Source organism: Trichechus manatus, unplaced genomic scaffold (genome assembly GCF_000243295.1).
Source record: "Trichechus manatus latirostris isolate Lorelei unplaced genomic scaffold, TriManLat1.0 scaffold00181, whole genome shotgun sequence".
NCBI lineage: Eukaryota > Metazoa > Chordata > Mammalia > Sirenia > Trichechidae > Trichechus > Trichechus manatus.
The window spans coordinates 4,024,828-4,041,955 of record NW_004444117.1 but is presented as its reverse complement, the minus strand read 5'-3'; the positions used below and the strand labels follow the sequence as shown (position 1 = coordinate 4,041,955).

General features: G+C 39.7%; 1 protein-coding gene across 1 annotated transcript; it reads right to left on the bottom strand.

The window, feature by feature from the left end:
• Positions 1-8,709: 8,709 nt before the first annotated feature.
• LOC101353088 (olfactory receptor 2Y1-like) lies at positions 8,710-9,909 on the bottom strand. The gene has a single exon (XM_004387167.2). It carries the CDS (start codon positions 9,907-9,909, stop codon positions 8,971-8,973), a length of 939 nt encoding a protein of 312 aa, XP_004387224.1. The 3' UTR covers positions 8,710-8,970.
• Between the last annotated feature and the right edge of the window lie 7,219 nt (positions 9,910-17,128).

Below are 17,128 nucleotides of genomic sequence, written 5' to 3'. Positions count from 1 at the left end.
GAAAATTGAGACAAATGTTTGCAATTCACGTCATAAAAATCTAAATTTCCTGTTATATAAAGAACTTCTACAAATGAGTATGATACCAAACCAATAGATTGCCTTGGGTGTAAGAGAGAGTTCAATACAAGTAACTCTAAAACTAAGAAAAGATCTCAGTCCTATTCATGATAAGAAAAATGCAAATTTAATCTACTCTGCAGCACCATTCTTCACTTTCAGTTTTGTAAAGATAAAACTTTTAATCATGGGAGTGTAAATTGGAACAATCTCTACTGAGGGCAATTTGTGATAGCTATCAAAATTAGGCCACCACCCATCTGTCAGTTTGCCCTACTGTGTTGGATTGCATGTTGCTATGATGCTGGAGGACCCATGGTGGCACAGTGGTCAAGCACTCAGGCTGCTAACCAAAAGGTCGGCCGTTCAAATCTACCAACCACTCCTTGGAAACCCTATGGGGCAGTTCTACTCAGTCCTATAGGGTCACTATGAGACAGACAGGAATCGGTTTTTGGGGTTTTGTTGTTGTTGTTGTTGTTGTTTTGGCTTTGTTTTTATGATGCTGGAAGCTATGCTACAGACATTTCAAATACCAGCAGGGTCACCCACAATGGACAGGTTTCAGCAGATCTGCCACACTAAGACAGATAGGAAGAAAGGCCTGGAGATCTACTTCTGAAAATTAGCCAGTGAAAATCCTATGGATCACATTAAATATTGTCCAATATAGTGCTAGAAGATGACCCCCTTACTCTGGAAAGTGCTCAAAATACACACTGGCCACAACAATGGACTTCAGCATATCAACAATTGTTAAGATGGGGCAATTGGACAATGTTTCAGTCTGTTGTGCATAGGGTCGCTACGAGTCAGAGCCGACTTAATGGCAACTAACAACAACAACAACATCAAAATTAGGAATGACAAATTCTGTGAATCAGCAATTTCACTTCTAGAATTTAGCTTAAAGATATTCTCACAAATGTACAACATGACATATAACAAGGCTATTCATTGTAATATTGTTCATGATAGCAAAGACAGGACACAACCTAAAAAATCATCAATCCAACTGATTGGCTAAATAAAATACAGTACATATAGACAGTGGAATATAAATAGTCATAAAAAATGAAGAATATTTTGAACTGGAATAATATTCAATATATTGAAGTGATAAAAAAAGTTGCAGAATTCTAGTAAAATTTGTAACCTTATGTGTTATTAAAAAAAATAAAAGAAAGAAAGAAGAATGCTTAGCAGGCAAATATCAGTTTGCATATGTAAAAATATCTCTGGAAATATACCCAAGAAGTAACATTGACTGCTGTGGGGAAGAGAACCAGGAGGTTGGGGGACAGACAAGGAAAGGATATTCTTCCCGGTATACTCTTTTATGTAAATGTGAATGAATTACCTTTTTAAAATGTATGAGGAAAGAAAAAAACATAGAAATAATTTGTCTTCTAATAACATACTTGAAAATGCTATGTCATCCACATTCTTTAATATGTAAGTGAGTTTCTTACATCCTTTCCTTGCAAGAACAGCTCAGCGATGATTGGGTCTGTTTTCTGAGAACTTGACTCTCCACCACTTCTTGGGCATGCCTTCAAATGCCACTGCTGGGAGGAGATCTCCATTGCTATTGGCTGGTGCCAGGGACAAGGTCAGTGATGTGGGTGCCCACATGGGTGCCAACGACTGTGGTGTTGGCAGAACACAGTGATGTCTTCAACAGAAAATACAAGGGACAGACACTTTTCAGAACTTAAAACTGGAGGTGGCCAATGCATGGACTCAAGAAAGGGATTTGTTTTTATGTATTATTTGTGTAAAAAATGTTCTGATCATAAATGCTAGAATTAAGCAGTTGTTGTTGTTGTAGTTACTTGCTATGGAGTCAATTTCTACTTATGGCAACCCCATTTGTGCAGAGTAAAACTGCTGTGACCTTTCAGAACCAGATCTCCAGGCCTGCCTTCCAAGCCAAACTTTCGGCTAGTAGTCAAGCGCTTACCTGTTTGATCCACCCAGGGACTCGAAATTAAGCAATCTCTTTCACATTAATAACTGATAAAGAGAAAGAAAGGAGCCCTAGTGGCGCAAATGGTTAAGCACTAGGCTGCTAATCGAAAGTTTGGCAATTCAACCCACCCAGCCACTCAGCAGGAGAAAGACAAGATCTGCTTCAGTAAAGAATACAGCCAAGAAAACCCTTTGGGGCAGTTCTACTCTTATATGGGGTCGCTGTGACTCATAAACGACATGATGGCACCTAACAACAAAGTAAAAAATAATAATAATTAATTAAAAAGTAATCAAGAATCATTGGATCTAGCCCCAACTTCAGGTAAAGGGTGAGTAAACCATTCGGTTTTCTTTACTTATATCCTTACAACTGGACCAATAAGCAACATCATGATAAACGGAGAAAAGATTGAAGTTGTCAAACATTTCATTTTACTGTTATTCACAACACCAACGGAAACATCAGACAAGAAATCAACAGACGCATTGCATTGGGCAAATTTGCAGCAAAAGACTTCTTTAAAGTGTTCAAAAGCAAAGAAGTCACCTTGAAGACTAAGGTGCACCCTACCCAAGCCATGGTGTTTTCCATCACCTCATACGCATGTGAAAGCTGGACAATGAATAAGGAAGACAAAAGAAGAATTGGTGCCTTTGAACCGTGGTGTTGGCGAAGAATATTGAATATACCATGGACGAAGAACGAACAAATCTGTCTTGGAAGACATTCAACCAGAATGCTCCTTAGGAGCTAAGATGGTGAGACTTCGTCTGACATACTTTGGACATGTTATCAGGAGGGGTCAGTCCCTGGAGAAGGGCATCATGCTTGATAAAATGGAAGGTCATCAAAAAGGGGAAGATCCTCAACAAGATGGATTGATACAGTGGCTGCAACAATAGGCTCAAACACAGCAACGATTGTAAGGATGGTGCAAGATCTGACAGTGTTTCATTCTGTTTTGCAAAGGGTCACTGAGTCAGAACTGACTCGATGGCACCTAACAACAACATAGGGTTGTTATGAGTCAGAATTGGCTCAACAGCAGTGGGTTATCCTCTATGTCATTCAAAGAGGAAATTAAGTGGATTAAATAATGCATAAAATAATAAAATTTTAAATAAGTGGGGAAAGGAAACTTGTCAATTAAGGGTCAGGGATAAAGGATGATATGAAACCAGGAGTGAGGACATGTCCCAAAAGGAATCCTGAAATGCGTTGTACATTTGTAGACATGAGAAATGAATTCAGTTCCTTGATTTCAAGAGTCCAATGTGGAAAGAGACAATATTAACTACCTAAAGTGACTGTGAGTTTTGAAAATAAAAAACAAAGTAGTTCAATAGATGCATGAATATTCTCGATAATGACACCAGTGAGAAATATTTCCACTAGGTTTTCCTAAACTCATAGCCATCGAGTTTATTCTGACCCAGAGCAACCCTACAGGAGGGAGTAGAACTGCCCTATAAGGTTTCCAAGGCTGTACATCTTTATGTAAGCAGACTGCCATATCCTTCTCCCGAGGAGATGATGGTGGGTTAGAGCTGCCGACCTTTTCGTTAGTAGCTGAGTGTTTAACCATTGTGCAACCAGGGCCTGTAGGTCTTCCCAGCAGGGTCTCATTGTCCATACAGTAAACACAGCTGTGAGTTTTATAATATTATTTGTTTTATTGTATATCGATAACATACTGCCAAAGCACAATTCGATTTGGTAAAAACAGTTCAGCAAGGACAAAATGAAGCTGGCCTGACACTCAGGAACAGAAGAAAGAAATATTCTTCAGGTAACATTGTTCACGTATTCCTTCATAAATTGAGTTTCTCTCACTGAAGTTTTGTGGAGTGTCCATGAGCTCAAAGTTATAAAGACACACCCAGAGGTGTCCTTCTGCGGCTGACAGTTAACATCAGAATCAAGTGGTAAGGAGCTTGCCATCTTCTTTCAGAAGCTTAGAAACGAAGGGACAATAGCACATGCTAAATATGAGACCCCCACTCCTAAAAGCTGGTGACCAGTCAGAGCATTGAGGGCAAGAGTCCTCTCAATGTTCAATCTAGTACTGGAATGGCTCCCACTTAGGTATGTAAACATGATGGCAAAGTTTTATGTGATGAACCATAGCAACAATAATTTAAGCCTTGAAATTCTTTTAACCAAATATGACCAAATGTTTCCCTGGGCCATAAAACGTGTCAAGAAAATGTCCATGGAGTGTTTAATCCTGAGCAATATAACTCCCTTTCAGAAATTCCAAGAGAGGCTAATTGCAAACTGTATGCCTCAAAAGCTGAATGGTGAGCCTACTAAAAGGGGAAGAGGCTCTGTCTAGGACCCAAACTCCCAGAATAGTTCCTGGTATGTGGTAGGCACTCAATAAATGTTTGTTGAGTGAACTTGCTAGGTAATTTCGTAAGCCATAAGTTAGTTAAATATTGGGGAGCTTCTACCAAAATGATATTGGAGTTGATGTCAGAATGGTGGTTTGGTTAGCTTTGTATTGTCAGTACTTCAATACAAAGGCCACTTGCCTATTTAGGTTCCTTGGGAACTTAGTTTCCTGCCCATAAGTCATACCTTCTGCAAAGCTCTGTACATTTTCTACCTACTATCCAGCAGCCTGTTCTGCCCTTCCCTGTAATGGAGGTGCCATGTCTCCTTCTGACAAGTGAGACTAGGAAGAAAGGAGTCCTAGAGGAGGAGGAGGAGCTTTCCTGGGCAGAGCAAACTGTGCGCAACCTAGAACCACTACACCCTTCACCACTAATGAAGATTCCACGGCTGCCCTTTATGGCTTGTTTCAGGGTCACTGCACCCGGCTCACAGCACCGCAATAGTTAAGAAGTAATTTCCTATGTCTGGTACCAAATCACCTGCTTTAACTTAAACTTATCTCTTTCAGTAGCCAGATGACAAGAAAAACCACTAACCTCCACACCCCTTAACAATATTTGTGTATTAAGAGTGTCATCTAATTACCCCTGAACCTTTTCTTATATTTTCCATTGTTTTCATCATTTTCTGGATATTTTCCTCATATTTCTGGATATTTTCTTCATGGCCTCGTTAAAGAGAACTACCCCTCAATCTAACTCAGTCCTCAAGGTAAAGTATAAATAAACAAAAGTACTAACTATGGGCAGGTTGTAATAAAGGGAGTATCATAGCTCAACTCTCTCACATCAGCCCCAGGAAGAACTAGGAAAAGAAAACAAAGACCTTCAAAATACCTGAAGAGTGTTTGCCATGGATGCAGATTCCCTAAAGTTAAATCCAGCTCAGATTTATGGTCTTGGATTATGGTTAATGAAGAAGCACATTTGAGCATTAGATATAAGAACAGTGTTTGGGGAGAGAGGTTTAGCCACTATTTTGCATATACAAAAGGATTAGAGATTGCAATGAAGATGAGTGGGACTAGTGGTGAACATTACCTAGGGACTATTCCTGCTGTTCATTCTCCTGATATCACACTAGGTCTCTGAGATGTCACCTTCACCTCCAGGGCCTGTGTGTGCACACATACTCATCCCTCCCCCCTCCACCCCCACCGCCCCGGCATACACTCACCATAACAACCACCTCTGAGAGGATAGAGGTCTTCTCTTCTGCTGCTGGTTCTAAGATGGATGTACCTTTCCCGTCAGTCTTCAATTAACCCCTCCCCCACCTGAACTGTCTCCTAAGTAAGCACTCCCTTTGGGGCACTTCCTTTGGATTTTAATTACAGGCCGTACCGCTAAAACCAAAGAGATTTTAAAAGATTAAATAAAATAATAAGTGTAGGAATGTGTTTTAAACATATAGTAACAGCTTTTTCTGGTATTCCCTGAAATATTCCTAAATTCTTATTCTTTCTTCTATATTAAGTCATGCCTTAATTTTTCTCTTGAAAGACAATCCTTCTCCACATCTTATCTCCCATGTCTCCCTCACTTTTCAATAGATAAGTCCCAATTTTAAGTCCTACATGCACCATTATTTCTAGCTCGGAACCCCATTTGGCAGGTTCAATAGGCTCAGAACAAAGGGCAACAAATTTCAAATAGCAGCCAACTAAGCTTTAAAAGATAAAGGACAAATATTCGCCTTGCTCCACCCAGGGAAGTCATCTCTGAATTCCTCTCTCAGATGGGCAACTGAGGGAATACCTTGCTGGCTCTGGCATGGCTACAGGGACCCACGATCTCTGATGATCAATAAGTCTCTGCCATGGATCAGAAGGCCCAAGGAGACCCAAGGGATGCAGGTTTCCACAGAGATGATATATGCCTCCTACAGGACCTGACTTGCAAAAAGCAATAGTTGTGTGTGTCCAACTGTGGCAAGGGCTCTGAAAATTGCTTGAGAATGGGATATGCCCCCTTTAATACAGAACGGAGGGGCCATTTTCTGTCATGCCAAATGAAAGAATAACATATTAACCACAAAATATTTTTATTAAATTCTGTCCTGCTAGTTCAAATAATCCCTTTTTCTCCTTTAGGTTAATGCATATGCTTCAATTGTTTAGACCTTGGTAATACAAGGATTATCCTGTGTCCTTATCTTTGTTAGGAATATGTCCTAACATTCATGAGAAAAATCTTTCATTCCATGAAGATTGTATTAGCTCTGTTGGTTAGTGCCTTGAGCTAATAAATATGGGGATCTTAGGTAGTGGCTAGCTGGGTGAGCTTTGGAATAAGACAGGCCAGATCCAAATCCTAGCCCTCAGCTTAATGGCCAAGTAACTTGACTCCATAAGAGGTAATATATTGCCTCTTAAATAAATTAAATATCTGCAGTGGTTAAGAGCTTGGCAGCTAACCAAAAAAGGTAGGCATATTGAATCCACTAGCCACTCCTTGGAAACCCTATGGGACAGTTCTACTGTGTCCTATAGGGTCACTATGAGTCGAAATCAACTCAACAGCAATGAGTTTGGTGGTTTTTATGAAGAACATGGCTTGTGTTTCTGTCACAGTTAAGTGCAAGTCACTCAAAATAGTTAACTGACCTTTAGTCATTTGATCAATACAAGTACTGGAGGGAGGGGAATAACACCTGACTTTCGTGTTGTAAGAATTAAGTTGATAATGGAATATACTGTATATCATGGTGCTTACACTACAATGAACCTGCTGGCCTCTAATCTATTCTAATTCATGGTGATCTCAAGTGTTACAGAGTAGAAATGCTCCATAGGATTTTCTTGGCTGTAATCTTTCTGGAAGCAGATCTCTAGGCTTTTCATCTGTGGTGCCACAACCTTGTCAAGCACAAACCACTTGTGCCACCCAGGGACCTTTCTACTATAATGAGAGTACAATAAATGGGAACTATTGTTACAGGAAATATTAGCTTTATGCAAGGAAATAATATTCCCTCTGACCAAAGAACACTTGAGGAACTCAGAAATGTCTAGAACCCCGGCCAGGATCAACTAAAGTAAAATTGTGAAGTGTGTTAAGCTCATATTTGATTGCCTCTCCAACTACCTTTCTTTCTAACCTTAATCCTCCCTATTAAAAATCCACTCTCCAAGAAAAAAATAGAGAGAGAATTAGCAGGGTGTGGTAGTAAAGGTTGGATTTAGGGTTACAGAAACCTGGAGCTCATCTAGACCCCATGTTTGCTATGTGAACTTTGATAAATAATGTAAACCCTATAAACCTCTATTTCATCATGAATAAGTAGGGAATATATCTCAAAACTATCTCACAATGTTGCTGTACTAATGATAATTTATGCAAAACAGTTACTAAATATTAAATAACTATTAGTTATTGTTCTGGAATAAAAGATGAACTCAATATGAAAATTATTGAGACTGTAAAAGGTTATTAAAAAGGGTACCTGCCCTTTAACATGACACCAACATTTAAGTACATGGAATGACATGACAGCGGTGGAATTTCAGGTATCCACCGTCTTCACACTTTGACCTAGAGCCTCCTGAACTTCCCACCACTTTCCACCACATCTCTGTCACTCCCTACTATTCTTTCTTCTCCCCTGTATCACTTCCTTGTGGCTCCTTATTTTTATGCTCATTTCATTTCTATTCTCTTCTCTCTTGCATACAAAATATCTCCTTCATGATACCAATCAGCTTTACAAGGGTCTTGGTGGAGCAGATGAGATGTTGATGCTTCCCTTGACTCAGTCAGTGCTACCAAAATAATTTTGCCTTTTTCTTCAAGTAGGTAAACAACATCCATGTCTAAGACTCTACATGATCCATATAAGTACCTCTGTTCATGCTCTCTTTATTTGCTCCAAGTATCTTAAAAGGGGTGAGACCTGTCGGCACAGTGGTTAAGAGCTACGGCTGCCAACCAAAATGTTGGCAGTTTGAATCCAACAGCCACTCCTTGGAAACCCTACAGGGCAGTACTACTCTGTCCTACAGGGTCACTATGAGTCAGAATCGACTTGGAGGCAACAGGTTTTGTTTTTTTCTTAATAGGTTTATCATAAAAGGGTTGTGTAATAGACTTTTGAAATGGGCCCTGAAAGGTGAGGGGACATGGTCAGGGTCACTGGTAATTTGTAGAAGGGCAGGAGTGAACTCTTGTCCTCAGCCTTTGGGTACATACACATAGCATCATGCTAGGAATCATTGGCTTTAGAAAAGGTGATGTCATTTAGAATTAAGTCTTCTCTCACTCTCAGGCTTGCCTAGAACCCTGTGACTCTCCAAAAGTGGTCACAATGCCCACTTCCCAATCTCATTTCTTTGAAAACTTGTGATATAGATCATAGACATTGAACAAAAAAGAGCCCCAAGAGATCCCCACTTCCAACTCCCAAACAAGGCGGGTAAGGTGCTAAAACCTGAGGTCTACCAAGGGCTATTTTCTGTTCACCAACTGCTCTCCCAGGAAGAGGATGGGCTCCATGACCTGAGAGCTATCACAGACAATTGTATTTGTCCTCCTTTCCCCTCCTTACCCCAAGTCTCTGCCTTTCCATAGTACCTTCTTCAGAGCCCCCTTCACATCCTTGTTTCTTAGGGTATAAATCAGAGGATTGAGCATGGGGGTAACTATAGTATAAAAAAGGGCAACAAACTTTCCCTCACTCTGTGAATAATTACGCATGGGTTGGAGGTATGTGTAAATGGCTGAGCCATAAAAAAGGGAAACCACCAAGAGGTGGGACCCACAAGTCCCAAAAGCCTTTCTGCGTCCAGCAGCTGATTTGACCCTCAGCACTGCTTGAGCAATGTGGACATAAGAGCCTAGAATTAGTGCTTCAGGAACCACCCCGATAATGACTCGGGCCACAAACATCTTGACCTCTGTCTCTTGTGTGTCCTCACAAGCCAGCTTCAGGAGCACAGGCATCTCACAGAAGAAGTGGTTCAGGTGATGGGGGACACAGAGGGGCATGGCCATCATGAGGCCTGTCTGAACCGCAGAGTTCATGAAGCCTCCCACCCAGGAGATGACGGCCAGTGTCTGGCAGAAACGGGGGTACATGATGGCTGTGTAGTGGAGTGGTCGACAGACAGCAGCATAGCGGTCAAAGGCCATCACCACCAGGAGCACAGACTCAGTGGAGCCCAGGGAGAGGAAGAGAAAGAGCTGGGCCACACACCCTCCATAGGTGATGGTCCGGTAGTGTCCATGAAGGTTGATCAGAAGCTGGGGCACAGTGCTGGTGGTGCAGCAGAGGTCCAGGAAAGAGAGATGACAGAGGAAAAAGTACATGGGTGTGTGCAACCGATGATCCAGGCAAGAGAGAGCAATGATGGTGGTATTGCCAAAGAGAGTTAGGGAGTAGAAAATTGAAATAAAGACAAAAAGGGCAAGTTCCAGTTGAGGCCAATCTGAGAAGCCCACCAAAATGAAGTCTTCTCCGCAACTAGTGTTGAAACTTCCCATAGCCTTTGACCTGTCCAAATACCAAAAGACAATTTAATGCCTTTTATGGAGCCCCAGTGCTGCAGTGGTTAAAAGATCGGCGGCTAACCAAAAAAGGTAGGCATATCGAATCTACTAGCCACTCCTTGGAAACCCTATGGGGCAGTTCTACTGTGTCCTATAGGGTCGCTATGAGTCATGAGTTCGGTGGTTTTTATGAAGAACATGGCTTGTGTTTCTGTCAGAGTTAAGTGCTTAGCTACTAAATTAAAGGTTGGAGGTTCTAATCCACCCAGAGGCACCTGGGAAGAAAGCCTAGCAATCTGCTTCTGAAAGATCACAACCATTGAAAACACTATGGAACACAGTTCTACTCTGAAACACATGGGGTCCTCATAAGTCAGAACTGACTCTACAGCAAGTAGTTTGGTTTGGTTTATGAACAACATGGATTAATACATCATTTCACAGTATTCCCTAAATACTCCTAAATCATGTATTTTATTATCGACTTTGCTATTCAGTTCTGTTCTGTCCAGTCTTCACTTTTTCTTACTCTTCTCGAGAGTAGAGGTCACTGGATTAGAAATAATGTCACCTTCATTTGAACCCTATTCTTGTTGCCTGTTTGTTCCATGAGTTGAGCAACACCCCTTAATACCTTGGATCTGGTGTTTCCTTTTTCTGAAAGTAGAGATGATGTATTGTCTCATTTTAGGCATTGTGGTAGGGACCAAATGTAATAATATGAAAACTGCTTTTAAAAATCTAAGGTGTAAAAATGCAGCATTTGTATTCTATGTTCTCTTTTCCTCTTTTTCTTAACCTATTAGGTAGCATGTTTCAATAGAATAGAACCATGGATAATGAGGCTGAGATCTCATCTTTGCTCTCTGGGAGCTCATTTGCTTCCTTCTGCTCAATGAATATGATCAGCCCATCATTCCTGGAAGCCCTGCTCAAGACCAGCTGCCATTTGTCACACAAATGACTGAGAAGAGTATACATTCATCGATTTGGGGGAAAAAGAACAATTAGCAACAAATATCCTCATTATGGTAAGTCATCGTGTCTGGAATACACTCCCACTTCTTCTCCCACCGATAAGTCCATCCTTCAACCCTCCTGAAGAGTTGGTTTTTCCCTCCTTCTAGCCCAATCCTCTTTGTACAGTTTCTCTCTAGCACCTGTAACACTGCGTTAAAATTCTTTTTACATGTCTTTGTCCTGCTCTGAGCTGTGATCTCCACGGTGGAAGGGAACATAGTGAATACAAAAATAAATACTAGTGTTTTCCTTTATGGTACACAAGAGGTACTAAATTAATGTTACTTTCATTTATGGCATACACGAAATGATACATAAAGTTTGTTAAATAAAAAAATTTACCCTCCCTTAAAATCTCATGGAAATGTATTTACTCTAAGAAACATACAGATTAATTACTATTACACTTTGATACACTAAAGAAGTGGGAGATACAAAAAAGAATTACTCTCCTTTAAGATTGATATTTCTTGCAGTAAAAATCTGAAAACGATTATAAGGATTGAGTCAGCAAGAAAAAAAAAGAAACTAATGTTCACCTATAAACTGGCATATGTTCAATTAAATAAGTTTTGGCTTTCTGTTTATTGTCAGAGAAAATTTAGCAACGGATATTGGTGACATTTGCACAAATGATTAATGTAATTACTGAATAGTACATAGGAAAAATCTTGAATTGGCAAATGTTGTGTTATATTTGGAGACCTGGGGGTGCAGGGGTTAAGAGCTCAGCTGATAACCAAAAGATCATTGGTTTGAATCCACCAGTCACTCCTGGGAAACCCTATGAGGCAGTTCTACTCTGTCCTATAGTGTCACTATGAGTCGGAATCAACTCCATGGCAATGGGTTTGTTTGTTTTTTGGTGATATATATATATATATATATATATAAAATAAAAATAAATAATTTTTTAAACAATAAATTTTGGCAAATGAACTCATTTCTCTTTTTGTGAAGTTTCCTGATCTGAAAGACCATCAACAAAGAATCAATGCTGGGTCAATAATCCCAGCAAGTTGTTTGGATGCCACTCTTGATGCTCTCGTGGAAAAGGTGGATTAAAATGTGAAATAATAATAGCAAAGTGTTAATCCATATGTAGCCTAACCAATACATCAAAGCTATTTTCTAAATGGCCACCATAGTAAAATGCAATGGCCTTGGAATCCCTGCATCAGAGTCCCACGGATCTGCTTGACCACTGACCAGCTGTGACACCTATTCAGGAAAATTCACTTCTGTGACTCTTGGATTACCCAGTTGTAAAACAGAGATAATAACTTGCTTCACCATATTTTAATGGGAATTAAATAATGTGATGCATTCTGTAAGCTGCCAAGAATATGCTATACACACTTTTAATACTTGTCTGTCTCTACCACTAATCTTTAAGTTTCATGCAACTGCATCAACTTTTGTTCGTCATTGTATCTTCATCTCCCAGTGCAGTGTTTGGTTAATAAAAGGCTCTCAATAGATATCTGAGCTGGAATTATGCCTGGTACACATAAATGTTCCAGAAATATTTGTTTTTTGTGTAACATGCAAAGAATTATCACATCTGCAATATGGCTTCTTGTTTAGTGGCACAAGGTTTTTAACTCAGCCCTGCTCTATATTTTTATCAAGAATTTTTATAACGCCATAGAGGTGTGCTTTGTATATTTGCAAATAAGTAAAAGTTTAGAAATATAGTTAATATTAGAAACAATAGGACCATAATCTAAAAATATCTCAACATACTTAAACAACGAGTTTTAAACCAGTAACATACTATTGAACAGAGATAATTGAACTTAGTTTCAAAACCTCATTTGCAAAAATGTAGAATAGAAGTAGACCTAACTTGACAATCATTCATTAAAAAGTGGAACACAGAGATGACCTGGGGATGTGCTAACCAAAAAACTTAACAAAAATCAACAATGTCCACTTGAGTTTTGAATTTACCAAATGCAAGCTCAAACTGTATAAAAACACTGGAACTTGGACTCTCTAGTTTGGAAGGAAACCTAAACATCATTTCCTATAGCCCCTTGCACCATCTGATACATAGTTCCCCAGTACAGCATCCTAAACCAAGAGCTTATGTAATGAAGCCCCTGCTTCATTTCATCATCCTTCAATAATCATAATTTTTGCCACTTTATTTTCCCCGTATCTATCAGCTCCCTATTTCCATATTTATATGTCTTAATTCTTTGGTCCATCATGTCAATTGATTTCTTGCTAATATCCTTAACTTATTATCACTCTGTCCCATGCACTCAATTCTAGAAGAATGAAATTCTCTGTAGTTTCCGTAAATAAATTTAGGTTAATAAGTTCTGCTGACAACAATGATTCAAGTGTCCAATTCAATGCTACTAAAACTTTATGTTCTTGATAGTGTATCTTTTTTAAAAATTGTAGAACAAATATACATAACAAAACATTTGCCAATTAAACAATTTTTAAACGTATAATTCAATGACATTGACCGATAATGTATCTTTAACATTCCCTGCCCTGTACGTGCTCGTTTCCAATTGGCATGACATGTAAAAAGCCCCTTCAACTGAAAAATAATGTCCCTTTACACTATGTCCCTTTTTATCTACTTCACTGTCTTTCCTGCTCTTTATAGATAAGTTTATTGTAAGAGTTGTCTATGCTCAATGTTTCAACTTCCTTGCCTCCCAGTCACTCTCCAACCTACAGCTATATGGATTTTTTCCTTACAGCTCTTAATGGAAACATACAGAGGATGTTTATCTGTTCTCATCTTTCTCACAGCATTTTATCCGTTGACTATTGCCTCTTTCTACACAAACCTCTTCTCTTCCCTTCCTGGATTTCTTCCTGCTTCTCTGGCCATTCCTCAGTCTCTTTTATGTACGCGTTTCTCTGTGCAGCGCTTATATGTTAGGGTTCCTCCTCAGGTTCCACCCCAGAACCGATTACCATTCTAAACTCTTCCTTTAAAGTGTCATCCACTCCAGGGCTTGAATCACAGGTCACTGTGTTGATAACACTGAAATATATCTCTTCCCCCACAACCTCTCTTCTGGACTTCATACTTCTCTAATCCATCTTCTTGCCAGTCATCTGCACTTGGATGTACCCTACGTACCACACGCTCAGGAGGTCTAATACATCTTACCCCTACAAAACTGCTTCTCCTCTTGTGTTCCCTATCCCAGTCAAGGCATGACCAAGCTACACAGTTCACCAAACCAGAAAAAACACCATCAACCTCTACATCCCCACTGTGGATTCAGGTCACAACTTAGTTGTCGCTTCTTCTAAGGCAGTGGTTCTCAACAGGAGCAATTTTATTTCTCTGAAGACATTTTTGTAATGTGTGGAGACATTTTTGGTTGATACAACTGCAGGAATGGCAGTGATGGTACTGTCATCTAGTTGGCAGAGGCCAGGGATGTTGCTAAACATGCTGTAACGCACAGAATATTACACACACACACACACACACACACGAACTATCTGGCCCCAAATAATTATTTCTCTATCCCATCATACTAGAACTTTCAGAGAGTAGAGCTGTGTCTACCGGGTTTGTGATTGCAGCTTTAGTGCCTAGCATAATGGCTGGCATGTAGAAGTACTAAATTATTAAGTCCCTCATGCCTACAGGCACTCACCTGTACCAGCTCTTTAATCAGTGCATGGAAAGACATGAAGTGTTGCAGCCGTTTCAGTCTTATTCAGAAAGTAAGATGTGGAGGTAGTCCTGCTTCCTTGGGATCTGGTGCCTTTTATCTGAAATCTGGTGTGTCAGGAGAGAGTCTCAGTACCCATGTAGTTTCTAGGTTAAAGTTTTTTCTATCCCTGCTTCATCATATTGACTTTCTCCTGCCTAACCAAGGCCTGGCCTCTCGTGAAATGCCTTCCTAGGGGTGTATGTCCTGATTTCTAATCCCCAGATCTGGGCTGATCTCCCAGAACCGCAGCATCCATGCCTGTCTGAAGTGTCACATTAAATCTCTTAGGAGGCTGATGCCAGTGACTTCCTGTATTCAGCACAGCTGCCATGCTCTCCATGAATTGCCACATATCTGTCAGTCAGGAACCAGATGCTGCAGTTGTTGATACTTTTCCACTCTCTCATGGATCTTTACTTTCTTCACTCTTCCTATGATCTCAATTGCTGGGTTCTTCCTCATGCTCACATATGGTAATGATAAAAAGAAACACTGTTCATAAATCCCTCCTAAACAGGAAACTCACAAACTCCTTGGGAACCCTTTCCATCTTTCAATAGCGTTTCAGTAGAGTCCTCACCTGGACTCAAAGGTGACCCTCTTGTAAATCCCACACATTATTCCTAGTCCTATAGCTTATAACCCATGTGAACTTGATCTTAAGGCAAGCCCTTCCCCGGTCAGGAAAGGCTCAGGAATTGGGCAGCATTTAGTCATCATGTGAAGAGTTTCGTTGCATGCAGCCGAGCAGAGATGAGGCGAGGAGGGAGGTCTCATTAGGAGAACGCATAGAATAAACATAAACCTTCATCCAACTGACAACCCTCCAAATACCTAAATGAAACTAATTCATGCAATCTTTGCTGAATTTCATATTCCTCCACTGAAGGCAATAGACTCAAATGTCCATAATCTTCCACGTTTCCCAAATCTATCATTCCGATAAAAGAACGAAATGAAGTGAGGCTGCTATAACTGTTTCCTAATGCCCTCATGTTCCTATCTCAACCCCCCAGATGTTCACAAATGATCCCTCTACAATTTCACAGTCAAATATAAGTACAGCCTCCAACACTCTGCATTGGTCAGATACAATTTTGAGTATTTTGCAAGTTCTTGGCAGTAGACTTGGATTAAAACCTTGAAAATTTCATAGACTCCAGAAAAAAACAAAACTGATAAGTAATCTGCAAACATCTCACATGAGAAATAGATGTTTTATTGTTTTTTAAATTGGAAATGAGAAAGCTTAAAGACAAACATGACAGCTTTTATACATGTTTAAAGATCTGTCACATGGGAAAAGTGGTAAACTTGCTTTGTTCTCCTCCAAAGACCATAATTAAGACCAATTGGTGGAATTTATAGAAGGACAGATTGTGGCTCAATTTAATGAAAACTTTAAAAAATAATGAAGCCTTCTACAAATGGACTGCCTGGAAATGTACGAATATTCTTGTGACTTGAAGGCTTTCTGCTCATTCAGAGGCTGAAAGTTGACCTTGCAAGATGTTGTAAAATGTTCCTGCATTAACTGGCAGATTGAGTTAAACAGTTTTGAGTATCCTATTCAGCCATGATAGTCTGTACTTTTCTAATCTTAAAATTTTTAAGATGAAAAAGTAACCTCTACTCCCAAGCCACTATGCACACACAAATGATTTTGAAACTTATATATTTAAGACTGTTGATTTTCTGCATTAGAAAAATCAGTGTTTGTCTATGTTCACCTCTGTGTGTTTGCATCTGTGTGTATCTGCATCTATGAGTCTGTGTATGAACTCTATAAATAATAAACTTCTTGAGACCAGAAATCATGTGTTAAAAAATGTTTCAACAACATGCAATACTACTCCCTTCATGCCAATCCACTAATTTAAAGATATTGTCTGACTAGAATGGAACCAGATTCAAGTCAGACAATTTAATCTTCTACTCTGAGCAATGGAGGAGATTACACAAACTCCTTTCTAGTCACCTTCATTATTAGAACATCCAACCTTACGTTTGAATCTAATTTCACTTCCTCATAATGCCTGTGTGTGTAGTTCTCTTATTAGCTTTTGGAAAATTATACTCACTATCAAACCTTGGCCCAAAGTATCCTTCTATTCATTCTCCATCACACAGCCCCCCTTCTACAGGCCATATCATTCTCTCATCCTGACCCTACTCCTCTCATATGCAATATCCTTCCCCATTCCATGAGTTTTCAGAGTGATCTGAGGAGAGGACTCTTACAAACCCCCAATAATAATCCATTAGTTGTTTCTATTATAAGAAGAGAGAACCACAATTTAAGTGCAGTGACCTCAATTGACATCCAGAGGCTGAATTAACATATTATTTCAACTATGACTCCTCACACAGAACACTGTCTCAAAATACAATGGATTCCATCTTGTTATATATTCCTCCAAGAAGGCTTCTTAGATTTATCTTTAACATCTCCAATCATGCCTCTATTCTTTGTCTCCTAGCTCTGGTAT